This window comes from Suricata suricatta, chromosome 17, assembly GCF_006229205.1.
Source record: "Suricata suricatta isolate VVHF042 chromosome 17, meerkat_22Aug2017_6uvM2_HiC, whole genome shotgun sequence".
NCBI classification, from domain to species: domain Eukaryota; kingdom Metazoa; phylum Chordata; class Mammalia; order Carnivora; family Herpestidae; genus Suricata; species Suricata suricatta.
In genome coordinates, this window is record NC_043716.1 from 34,892,160 (window position 1) to 34,904,646 (window position 12,487).

Here is a 12,487-nt window from a genome sequence, read left to right on the forward strand (position 1 = left end):
GTTGGTCGAGGCCCCAGCCTCTAGGTCTCTCTCCTGGGTCGGGAAGGAGGCTGGAGCCGAATCGTGGAAGACAAAGATATGAGCACCTTAAAGAGGCGGGTGGGTGCTGGAGTAGAGGGATCCGGGTGTGCAGGGCAGTGTGGAGGAATGCGGGCCGCGGGTGCGTGGCCCAGAGCCGGGTTAGGGGATGGAGGAGCTCTCTGGCTCAGGAAAGGAATGTTGGAGGCTGGGGAGGGTTTTCCAGGGGAGTTGGAAGTGTGGGTTGTGGAAGAACTGTGGGGGCATCCCCTGGAGTTGGGGGGACAGCTGGGCGCTGCTCCCACAGTCCAGCTGACATCATGGTGAGCCTTTTAGCACCTGGCGGGTCATTTGAAGCTGGAACTACAAGGGGTTGCGGTGAGGCCGGGTGTTAAACTGAGAAGGTAGGAGAGAGGGTGATTTATGGCTTCGGAGAAGCTATGTTTACTCCCGGACTGCTCTGGAAACCAAAAACCAAACAGCAGAGGCGGGAGGAGCCTGTCTCCTCGAAGTGGGAGGCGATGCCAGGTTCATTCGCTGGGATTTATTTTCCCAGATGTGGGGAGATGGTGGGAACCATCCCTCTGCAGGCGCAAGATGTTGTGGCTCTGTGTGAAGCATAAGGAGAGTGTGCAAGCGTGCACACGTGGAGGTGTGTTTGTGTATTGTTCGAGAGCGTCCGCACACTGGGGCACACGTGCGCACGGGCTGGGGTCTGTGGGGGTACAGCATCGCTTTGTGAGTGGGCGCACAGGGAGCTGGGAGGGAGGCTCAGTGTTCTCTGGTCCTGGGACTCTGTGATGTGGTAGCTCTGTACTCGCTGGGCTGCCCGGTGCCCTCACGGTGCTCCCTGGTGCCCTCACTGTGCTCCCGCGCACCACCAGCCTGTGCTTTCTTTCCTCCCACAACCACATGCAGCACAGTCCACTTGGCCTGGTCCATGGCCCCTCTGAGCCATCTGCCCACGCTGCCTGATCTTCACTTTGAACCTTTAACTTTGCTATGGGAGACTAAGGAATTAGCATGGGTGCGTGGAGAGGGGAGTGGGGAGAGGAGAAAAGGGCCTGAGGTGGTAGCCGAGATCAGTGCTTCAACACTGGGCTTGGGGTCCACCATTTCTTCTCCAATTTTCCCGAAGTCTCTGCTTGGGAAGGGACAAGTGAGCACAAAGGGGAACAGAGCAAAGGCGCCATGCAGGATGCTGGGGGTGGGGAGAGAAATATTTTGACCCCAGATAGTTATTTCCTCAGGCCAACTGGTGGCTCTTGCATTTCTTTCTAGAAGCCTGGCTTTGCCTGGAAATTGTTTTGCATTAAATTTTCTCAGCCGCAGAATTATCTTTCCTCGCCTCCAGCTAAACTTGCATTTTTCCACCAGACACTTGGGCCCCGCACCAATGAAATCTGAGAGGAAGCGGCTGGGCCCTAAGTGGCCGTAATTTAATTGATTTTATCATAAATCATCAACTTGATGAAGAACCCGAGGTTTCAGTGAAGTAAATTGATATTAATGGGAGTTTCTTGAAATGCAAACTCGCTGCATTGTTTGGGGATCTCGAGCTGGGGAGGTGGATTTCATGTGTCCCAGGAGCAGAGAGCCCATATTAGGGGGTTAGAGGCATTAGGAGGTAGGGAAAACAAGCTGTGAGGGGCAGCTTCTAGCTGGACCCGTTTCTGTGGGGGAGCATGGCGAAGAATGGAACTTTGTTGGGGAGGGAGCAGAATCTGACTCTGAACCCTGCTGGTCATCTTGGGAATGCTGGTCTCCAACTGTGGGGTGGGGGGGGAGGCAGTTGGGAAGGCTGGTAGGTGTGTGGGCAGAGTTGGGGGTCGGGTGAGAAAGCCAGACTGGTACAATGGGTGCATTGACTCCTGGTTAAAAATTGCCAGGTCAAAGCCTTCCCCTTCTAATTATACAAATTAATTATTTACTGCCCAAGTTGCTGTGTCCAAAAATAGCACTTTTGATTTGGCAATGAAGGTAGAAAACCATGCCCCCTCCACACACACACAACACATACACAAAAGCGGTTAAAACCGTGCACCAGCCTCTGTGGGGGCAAGGACAACCAGGAGTGGGGAGTGGGTCTCTCAGCCGAGGGGTGCACACATTTAAATTCCAAGAAGACATATTCTGCTTTTGCGGGAGACGGAGCCCATTATTGTCTGAACTCAGTTTATTACTGTGCGTTATCAATTCACGTATACATCAGCACACAGAGAACCACAAGCTGTCAGTCCAAGAAGAGACCTTAGAGATCATTTGAGCCCAACCCCTCCCCTCCACACACGCTCTCTAACTTTACAGAGGGGACAATGAGGCCCACGCCTAGGCCAAATTTTACACAGATCACTTCCTGGCTCTGAGCCTCGGTTTCCCTGTCTGTAACAGTAACAGGGGTAGGATGGGACAGTGTCTGAGTTCTCCCTAGGTCTGACCTTGGGTAACTCTCCAGTGCTTGGGGTTCAGAGAGCATCTGGGTATAGTAATTACTGCTTGCTTATTTGCAAGATACAGGGAGTTTGTGTAACAGAGCATGTTACTCTGACTGGCTCTGGGAAATCTATTAGAATCTGGACCATTCCTCCTCTTGAAGGTATCTTTATTCTCAGCAGAGAAGCCCAAGCTGAGAGCAGTAGAGGCAGAAGGCAGTGGAGAGGGGCTGGCTAGCTGGGTTGGACTGGGATTAGCATTTGGGGTGGGGGGCATAAGGAAGGGAAGGGCTCCCCTCACAGAGCAAGGCATTTTTCTTGCTAGGCACCGGGCTGAGACTAGAGCTGTTCAAATTTCAGCTTTTGAAATTCTTCCTACTCCAGCCCAAGGACTGGATATGGTTTCAGAATTTAGGTTCTGTACTGGTAGGCCACTGCCTGTCCCCCAGCCTCACCATGACCCCAGGGCCTTTGAGCCCTCTTTTTTTGGGAGAGGACACACACAGGGTGCCACAGACCTGTATCAGCTCTTCTCCCAGGGCAGCCAAGTCAGAAGGCTTATGAGGTGGATGGCCCCCTGCCTCATTCTTGCTCTTGTTTTCATCCCTTTTCCCAACTGGAAGGAGATAGCAGCATTCAAAAGAGGAGGGGGCCTCTCAGAAGTTACATAGCTGTACGAGGGAGATTTCTTGTAGGGTCAGGGATATGGGAGGCCAGCAGGGGACCAGAGGTTCCCAGACTGCTTTGGGAAGTGTGATCAGGTACATGAGCTCTGGTGGAATGAGAAGAGATGCGCAGAACTTCATCTTTGGGCTTCTGGAAATCAGAGTCTCTGTTCTGTGGGGGGTGGGGGTGGTGGAAACCCAAAGGGCTGGCAGGTCCAGACTCTGGCCCTATCCCATTCTGACTCCAGGGTTTTATATTTGGAGGCAATTGGGAAGGCCTTCCGCTGATTGGTCATTAATCCAGTGAGTTATTGTCTGCTAAACAGAGGTCACTGGGAGAGAGACATCCAATCTGTCAGGAGAGACCTGCGCAGTCGCTGGCAGCAGGCTGGGCCCCTGTCCCTCTCTTGCCTGACTCTCTCTCACTTCCCCAGCAACCCACCTCCTCCCCGAGCCATCCATCCGAGATTCGCCCTTCTCCTTCTTGCCTTCGCCGGTCTGCCCACCTTTGTCTCCTCATCAGCCAGCGTTGGGGGTTGCCAGGCCGGGACTGAGCATCCAGATGCGGCCTGGACCCCGGATTCAGAACGGGTTCGTGCGTCCCTGGGGTGCCCGCCTGCCCCTGACTCCAGCCTCGGCCCAGCGGTAGCCCCATCCGCTCAGTAGTCAGGGCATTCAGGCGGCCTCCGTGGTCACCAAGACACTCTGCGAACCCTCGTGGCTGCCCTGCCTTTCCCTGCGTCCTTCTCGTGCCCCTACACTTTCTCGGGGTGGGGAGGACAGAGCCTGCCTTTTTCTTCTTTGATGCGTAGCAGCCACTCTGCTCCTTTCGATCCCGCTTCCGCTGAGCTGGGTCTACACTGGCCTCCACGGAAACACCAAATCTTCTTCTTCTTCCCGTTTCCCCTTTGTTTCCTCCCCGCAAGGACATCTTAGAGAAGTGGGGGTTGGGAATTCACATACCAAGAACCATCTTCATTAGCCGTTTAATTTTACAACCGCCAGCTTTGAAATTTTTATTAATATTCAAGAAGAGATGGACACACCGGTGCGCGCGTGTGAACTTCACACGAGTCCGCAGCGGCCACAAAGTTGGGCATCGAAGAGTGTGGGGCCTGGAGCCCAGACAGGACTGGGAAGAAACAGGTCTTGAATCGCCTGGCTCCCCGATCCCGGGTCCCACTTCTCAGTGAGCCTGTGGGTTGGTTGGGCTGGGGGCCAGATCCTTGGGCACCCCAAAGCTGAAACCAGAAATCGATTCTAAAGGAGCCAGCCATTTTGTCCTTATTGAGAGGAGAATTTTCGTTTGCTCTTTAATGGATTTTATTTGGGGGGAGGGTGAAGAGACAGGATCCCTCCACGGCCTGGGAGGGTGGGCCGCCGGGAATGACTCAAAGAGGTTTAAAGTGCTCCTTGTCCCCTGATATGGAGTAGGGATTAGGAGTGGGGAAGGGGAGTGCTGTGGTGAGTGGAAGAGGAAAATGTGCCCATGAAGGAGGCTATTCTTTCTAATGTTTACCTTTATTATTAATTTCTGCCTTTGTTTGATTATCCTAAAATCTGTCTTAATTTTTTCTCAGTTTTTTCCTTTTCAATTTCTCCCTCTCTCTCTCTCTCTCTCTCTCTCTCTCTCTCTCTCACACACACACACACACGCATGCACACGGTAAGTTGCTCAAGTTTTCCTCCTGGGGTCCAGGAAGGAAATGTTCTCTCCTCTCTCTAGTCTGCCCCTAAATCACGACTGCATAGTCAGGAGTGAGAAACTCCTCAGCCCTGTCTTTTTCCAGACCCCAGTCTTCCCTCGCACCCCCCTCTGAGGTCTCCTGCTCCGAGTCCCCTGGCCCAGCTCCTCACCGCCCTGCCTTTGCCCCCTGAAGTTTGAAAGGTCCCCAGCCTGCACCAACTCCTTGACTGAAATGGTGGCCCTCCAGGCTGTCTCCTCTACCATCCGCCTCCCACCGTCCCGCCCCATCAGGGGCAACGGGCCAGCCAGAAATCTCTAAGAAAGGAAAGGGGGGGGGAAGCAAGGAAGGAAGAAACCAAATTGGGATTTAATTGCCTCCCAAGCATTTCAATGGGCTCTGTTCTCCAGGAGTCATAAGAACCCCCACCTCCTCTCCTACCCCCCTTGGGGGTGCATGTCCTCTGAAAGTTTTCTCCAGGTTAGCTTTCTCCATCCCCAGTCCTCTCTCTCACCCCCACCCCACCGTACGCCAGTTCCTTGTGTCACCAGAAGGGACCACAGGGAGTTGAGGAGGTTCTGGGAGGGGAGGGGTCCACTGCCGTCTTTGGAAATCGCCTGTACCCTCCCTCAGCTCAGCTCCAGGCCGGACCAGCCCCAGCCCTGTCTCACAGGCCCGCCGCTGGCTGGGTGCCCTCTAGGCTCGCTTTATTCCTTGAGGCAAAGTTGAGGCTCTCCTCTTCTCTCAATTTTGCAATGACCTTGTCTAGCCAGTGGTAGCGACAGCTAAGAGAGCTGGAGGGACTGAGGTCCACTTCTGACTTTTAATTTTGGGGGGTAAGAGAAAAGACCCAAAGGTGCTGGCTCCCTTAAGCCTCTGGACGCCTCCCTGGGCTGAGTCCCCAACCCACCAGGCCCAAAGCTACATAGGAACCAACACTGTAGGCCCCTAACCAGGGGCTAGAAATCTCAGGAGAGGCTCCGTGCAGCCACGTACTCAGGCAGCCCTCATGGCCCTCTTTGAGGGTCCTGGCTTGAACCGGAGCATTGGTTCTGGCTTGAGCCTTTTCTTTTCTTGATACCACTGATAGACAGAAAAATGGCTCCGACCCTTCATCCTCACCCCTCCCCTTTCCTTCAGCCACCAGCTCTCTAGGCAGGTGGTAGTAGGGTCCTTGGGACATCACAGTGGGAGGTTCTGCGTGTGCTTCTTATTGCTGGAGGCCACGGGTTCCACCCACCCACCCTCTGTTTAGCAAGGCCCCCCAAAACTGGCTGCTCCCGCCCATGAAAACTGACTTAGCAGGCTGGGAAGAGGTAGAAGCTGGACGGGGCCATGGGAAGGTAGGACCCTTTCTCAGCCCAAAGCAGAGCTTGCGAGTGGGGAGCAGTGGGATGTGAGGGGAGCTTTGCCAGACGCAAGCCACCCTCTCTCCGAGGGGAGACAATAGCTGGAACCATCTCTCACCTTTGTTCTCAGTCCCATCTCCTCTGGTGCATCCAGATGGGAGCAAGCAGAAGCCAAGCATTCTAACCAGGAGGTCACAGGGTTGTGGCTGGGCTCTGTCTACTCCAAGTGAAGAGAACAAGTTTTCCAAGCTGCCTTTGTAGAGAAGAGAGACTCTCTGCCTTCTATTTTATCCCCTAAAGTCCCGACTGACTCAGCAGTGAGCCAGAGCTGCAGACACTCTTGCTTTGGGGAATGTCCTGGTCCTCTTTTTTGTCTCTTTCCTCCAGCGGGAATGGCTCTCCCCACCCCCGCCCCAAATCTGCAGACACCTACATTCTTGGCTCCTGTCTCCCTCCTACAGGCCTCCTTGCCTTTTCCTGCCCTTCTCACACACACCCTAAGAAAAGTTTAGCTTTTGTAGTCTTCTGCATTTGTGCCAGGAGTCATAAATCTTGCAGAGCTAAGAGAAACAAACAGGTTTGTTCGGAACAATACTAATAACCACCCTCCTTCTCTTCTGCCTGCGCATTTAGATGAAGCCATTTTGGTAGTTCTTCTCACCTTCTTAGAAGTACAAATGTCCTTATCACCTCTTAGCCCCTTCTGCCTATCCCAAGGTGAGAATCTTAACAAAAACTTCTCCGCTAAGTTCCTACGGCCTCGCTCTAGCCAGCCGTGTCTGGAGCTGGAGCTAAACAGAGTCCCCCTTTTGTCACCCTCTCCTCAGTCCCCCTCCTGCTGCAAGATGGTCTGGATTTTTAAAAAAATCACTCACCGCTTGTTGTCTGTTCTCAAAAAAGGGGGGGGGTGTTTTTTTTTAAAAAAGGTCTGGCTGTCCCCCCTACCGGTTGGAAACTGGGCCTGGAGACTGGCGGGGAGAGAAGGGGAATAGGGAGGGTGCGGGGGAAGAGAAGAGACAGACTGGGAGACTGGGAAGGGGGGGGAGACAGGGTGAGAGGGCGGGAGACCCAGCCACCAGTCCCGGAGGAGTGAAACTACTTAAAGAAAAAAAAAAAGCCCTAGTGTTGCCACTGAGAATGAATGCAGAGAGGCACCCAGTGCCCCCCACCCCCAGGTGCCTTGGGTGCCTTTGAATAGGCCTCCCCACCTACTTCTCAGCATAATGGCTAACTAGTGGGGTGCACGGTGTGTGTGTGTGTGTGTGTGTGTGTGTGTGTGTGTGTGTGTGTGTGCAGGGAGGGGGTGCGGGGAGCTGTGAACTCCACCAGCTTTCCCTAGCCTGTGCTCTCCTCCTCCTCCCCGGCCAAAATCTCAATTTAAAAATTTACCTGTTCTTAAAAAAAAAGCCCAAACAAAAAAAATCTCTGCCTTTTTTCCTTTCTCACTTTTTTTTTCCGTGGGGGGGGACTTTAAAAAAATCCCCCCCTCCCCCATCACACCACCACCACCACCACCTTCCCTCCTTATCAGGCATCTAAGCTTACTAAAGGGGGAGTGGGGGGGGGTGTGAGCGTGTGTGAGTGAGTGAGTGTGTGTGTGTGTGTGTGTGTGTGTGTGTGGTTTTTTTTTCCCTGTGCAAAAGCAGAGGCCATTGTTACGGAGAGTAGGGCGTACCAGTCTTGTAGGGCAACCACACTGTGGCGGCTTGGCCAAGCCGGAGCCCGGAGCTGGATTCTCAGCGAGCTGAGCCGCTCCAGCACCTTTCGGGCTTCTTCTATTTTTTTTTTTCCCCGCTCCCCCACCCCCTCCCTCCTGCGCACCCCCGCTCCTAAGCCGAGTGAATTGAAGCGGACGCCGCGCGGCTCCTCCGGCCGCTCTGCCCCTCGGGCTCCCCAGCCGGGGTGGCTTCTGGGGGGGGGGGGCGACGCAGCTTTAAACAGTGGTCTTTTTTTCCTTTGCCTTCAAGGAGGGGAGATTTCTCGCCTGCCGCTCGCGCTGGGGCTCGATGTGAATATATATTATGTCTGCCTGTTCTCCCCTCGTCGGTGGCTAAGGTAAGCTGGACTGAAATAGGCTATCAGTTTGTGAATGGCGGAGAGTATGTCTCAATGATTTATGGCCCATATGACTCCAATCTCGGTTCAAGAAGAGTTCACAAGCTTTAAGCTTCCTTCCACGCAGCGACTCTCCTCTCCTCTCTCTCTCTCTCTCTCTCTCTCTCTCTCTCTCTCTCTCTCTCCCTCCCTCCCCCTCCCTCCCTCCCTCCCTCTCTCTCTCCCTCTCTCCTTCTCTCCCTCTCTCTCTCCCTTCTTGCTTCTCTCCTTTTCTCCTCTCTTTTCTTTCAGCAGCCAGATTCAGAGCTGAATTTTCCCCCAGCTGCTAAGAAGAGCCACAGCTTTCTCTCTTTTCCTTTCTTGTTCTTTTATTTTTCTTCTTTCCACTAATTTTTTTTTTTAAGTCCTGGAAGGTGGCCTGTCCCCTCTCTCCGGGCTTCTTCAGCTATTGTTACTGTCCTCAGCTCTTTTCAGGGGTGTGCCTGGACAGGTGGGGTTCTTGGGGTGGCTCACCGCCCTTCTGCAACGAGACCCCAGAGGGAAAGCCGGGAGCCACCGTCTCCCTCCCTCTCTCTCGAGAAGCCATATGGAGCCTGGATTTTTCCAACATGGAGGCAAGGGAAATAGACATGTTTGGCTTGGTAGGGCTGCTCCCCACCACCTCTTCTCCTGGATCCCCAGATTTCCGATGATCCCCTCAGCAGCTTCACCTCTACTCACTGTCCCATCAGCCAGGCCTCTGCGCCCTCCGGTCGATCCGGGCCTGGCGAAGTCCCGGAGCAGAGTTGCTAAGGCGCCTTTTAATTCGGTTACCTCCAGCGCCCAAACTTGCTGCCCTCCACCCCGGTGTGCTTGGAACCTGCCACCGCTAGCGCTGGCCGGGTCGGTGTCCTGAACGCTTTCTCTCCGCCGCCTTGGGCCAGCGTAGCCAGTCACCAGCCACCGCGGCAGCAGTGGCAGCAGTGGCCGAGACAGCCCGGAGGCGGCAGCCAGGGACTAGCTCCGTCCACAAACCTCCCGGCCCTTTCTCGCCGCCAGCGGAGTCTCCATTCTTTCCTGTTACGGCTCTGGCTTCTCCGCTTCCCACACTCGCCTGGCCTCTGTCCCAAGATGGTTTGCAGGTTTATTGCAGGGGGAACAACAGGAATTTCGGCCCCAGGCGTCTAGTCAGATTATTGCTTTATCATCACCATCATCATCACCACCACCATCATCATCATCATTACTGCTGTAACAACCTTTTAGACTAAATAAAGCCAGGGCCCAGTCAGCCAACCCCTTCCAACGTTTTTATTCCATTCTCTTCTCTATTAATAACAAACTCAACTGATGCCTGTTAATTAATTCCCCCTTCATCCAGAGCTGCTCTGAAGCTAATTTTGGTTAAATCATCAGAGGCTAATGGTAATAATAATAAAGGGATTGGGTCAGCCTGGTCAATTGAACTCCAGTTCTCCTCCCTGGAAAGACCTGCTGCTTTGCAGACCCGTGTGTATTTCCCAGGAACAAATTCTTCCCAGAAACCAATCGGAACTCAGGGCTCCCCGGCCCCCTTTGGAGTGTGTATCTGTGCCATTAAGAAGGGGATTTATGTGTGGGAGGGACTTCCTTCACCTGCACTTCTTTTATTTTATTTTCCTATTTTTAGTTTTCTTTGGGGTTGAGCAGCTGGGCTGAGAGAGATTTAAGTAGTCCAAACTCACATGTCAGAAGGGAGGGTCACTCTGGAGGTTTTATGAAATGTGATGGTGAGAGATTGGGGAAGACAGGAAGGGAAAAAATGCAGTCAGAACTTTTAGAATATACAAAATCCTGTAACAGCCCAAACCTTAATTTTTTTCTGCACAGTTTTAAATGTCTGCATTGAATGAATGATTTTTTTTTTTTGGCCTCAGAAAACTTCAGTAAACAAGGTACCCTGTTTCCAACCCATAGATTAATATTGTTCTAATTTCTCTGTGGACTTTTTTTTTTCCTTTGGGAGAAGATGTTCTCATTTAGGAAGTACTTTTGCATCTCTCACTAGCAAAGTCCAGCAGTTATCCAGTTCCTCTCTTCTTTTCTTCTTTTTAGGGAAATCAAAGGACGCAGACTGTCAAGGAAAGGGTGGCAAAAAATTAGGTCTGATGGGAAAAAAAAGTGGAGCAGGGAGAGACCTGGGCCAAATGGTCACTGCACCAATCAGTCTGGCCAGGGAAATGGAAACAGTCCCACTCCATTTGGGAGCCCCATGGAGGCCGCTAGCTGCCGGGTCCCAGACTTGGCTGAGCGGAGACAGCTTGGAGGTGGTGGTTCCCCAGGGCCTGTGGAGGCGGCTCAGTTCTGCTGGCTCTGGAGGTTAAAGGTGTTCAGGAAGTTTCTAGGTCAGGCTGTTGTTGTCTTTGTGAGGTGGGAAGGGAAAGAGGATCCCTCACAGGAGAGGGTTCCCCACTCAACTTGCTTCACTTTCCTGTCTCTTTTGGAGATCTTCAGGTTTTTTTCTGCATGGGTGACAGACCTAGATGGACATGGAGGGAGGCAAAGACAGGAGGCCGGAGGCCTCTCGTTCACAGGAGGGGGGTTGATGATGCTGTTTATTTTGGAGTCTCTTAGTCTCCCCACTCCTTGAGCCACCCTATCCCAGAGTTAGTGGGGGGAGATAGGGAGAGGGAGGAGGAGAGGTCAGGGACTAGCATGCAGGCAGGAGAGAAGCGGTGGCCTTTCCAGTAGTAAGATTGTATACCTAGGCAGTCCCCAAAGGAGTAGAATCCTTATTTTTGAAGGGGAAATTAAAAAAGTGGCATTTTTCTTTTTTAAATTAAAGCATCGAAATAAGAAAAATCCATTTCAGGTCAGGAAAGTGGCCTCAGCATCTGCTTTGAAGATGTTGGGGTGGGGGGAGAAAAAAACCCTATTGATGTCAGTTCCCTTTTCAGCTCCGAAGATGGATTCGAGCCCCAGTCCTCTTCTCCCCCTTGTGTCTCTTCTCTCACCCCACAGGTCAGCCGCTCCCAACAGACTCGGGAGGAGGGGGGCAGAAAGGGGAGGGGGGGTCCGGCGCCTCACGTGACCCCCTCGGGTGCCAATGTCCGGTCGTGAGGGTATCAGGCTCCTGCAAGTTGCAACCCGCTGCCAGGGCCTCGCCCAGCGATGCAGAAAGCTACCTACTACGACAACGCCGCGGCAGCACTCTTCGGAGGCTACTCCTCGTACTCTGGCAGCAATGGCTTCGGCTACGACGCTCCCCCCCAACCCCCCTTTCAGGCCGCCACGCACCTGGAGGGCGACTACCAGCGCTCGGCGTGCTCCTTGCAGCCCCTGGGCAACGCTGCCCCGCATGCCAAGGGCAAGGAGCTCAACGGCAGCTGCATGAGGCCCGGCCTGGCCCCCGAGCCCCTGCCCGCCCCGCCCGGCTCACCCCCGCCCAGCGCGGCACCTACCAGTACCACTAGCAACAGCAGTAATGGGGGCGGGCCCGGCAAAAGCGGCACCCCCAAGTGCGTTCCTGGCTCCAACTCCACCCTCACCAAACAGATATTCCCCTGGATGAAAGAGTCAAGGCAAACGTCCAAGCTGAAAAACAGCTCCCCAGGCACAGGTACCAGCTCTCTGCCTTCCTCGTCGTCAGCTTTTGTCCGGGGCCAGGAATGTCACTGTTATTCTAACACCCAGCCCCTAGGCGCCCAGGCGGCGGCCCGGGAACAATATCAGGTGGCGGCCCGCAGCGGCGAGTTTCCCGTAGCCCCCACCACCTGATGACCCCTGACCCCGCCATCACCCTTTCCCTCCAGCCACCCTTCACCTGGGCTGCAGAGAGCTCCAGCAGGCCAGGCGCTCGGCCTCAGCCCTTTGCAAGGCCGCAGAGCCACGAGACACTGCCAGTAGACGCAGAGTCGTCAACGATTGATTATTATTAAGTATGATTACTGTGGGTATTAATCACAATCGCTCGGGCCGCCCGGGGTCCCGGCCTCCAGGCAAGGCAGCCTCTCCGAGCCACACTTCCGCGTCCTGCCCCCCGAATGTTCAGATTCCCCCAGGGGTTCTCCTCGGCCTCCCACCTTGTCCACAGGACCCGGCAGGAAGTTTGGGGGGGTGCGGGGGGGGGGTCTTCCCAGAACCTGGACCTGGGGATGGGGGAAGAAAGCGTGCGCGAGAAAACCCAGCTCTAAATAAATGGCCATGCGGCTCTGTCTGCGTGACATGATCAAATTTTCATAAGCTGGGGCAGCAAGAGGAGAACAGGTCTCTTAATAAATGCCACTATTATAGAGTGTCCGCTAATGCGACGGGCGGTGGGGGGG

At 54.0% G+C, this 12,487-nt stretch overlaps 1 protein-coding gene across 1 annotated transcript in view; it reads left to right on the forward strand.

The window, feature by feature from the left end:
- Window positions 1-12,487, forward strand: part of HOXB3 (homeobox B3) — a 36,306-nt gene that overhangs the window by 21,428 nt on the left and 2,391 nt on the right. Inside the window, exons 3-4 of the mRNA XM_029927014.1 lie at window positions 8,117-8,204; window positions 11,184-11,781. Coding sequence (XP_029782874.1) covers window positions 11,334-11,781 — 448 coding nt within the window. The 5' untranslated portion in view covers window positions 8,117-8,204; window positions 11,184-11,333. The remainder of the gene's footprint in view (window positions 1-8,116; window positions 8,205-11,183; window positions 11,782-12,487) is intronic.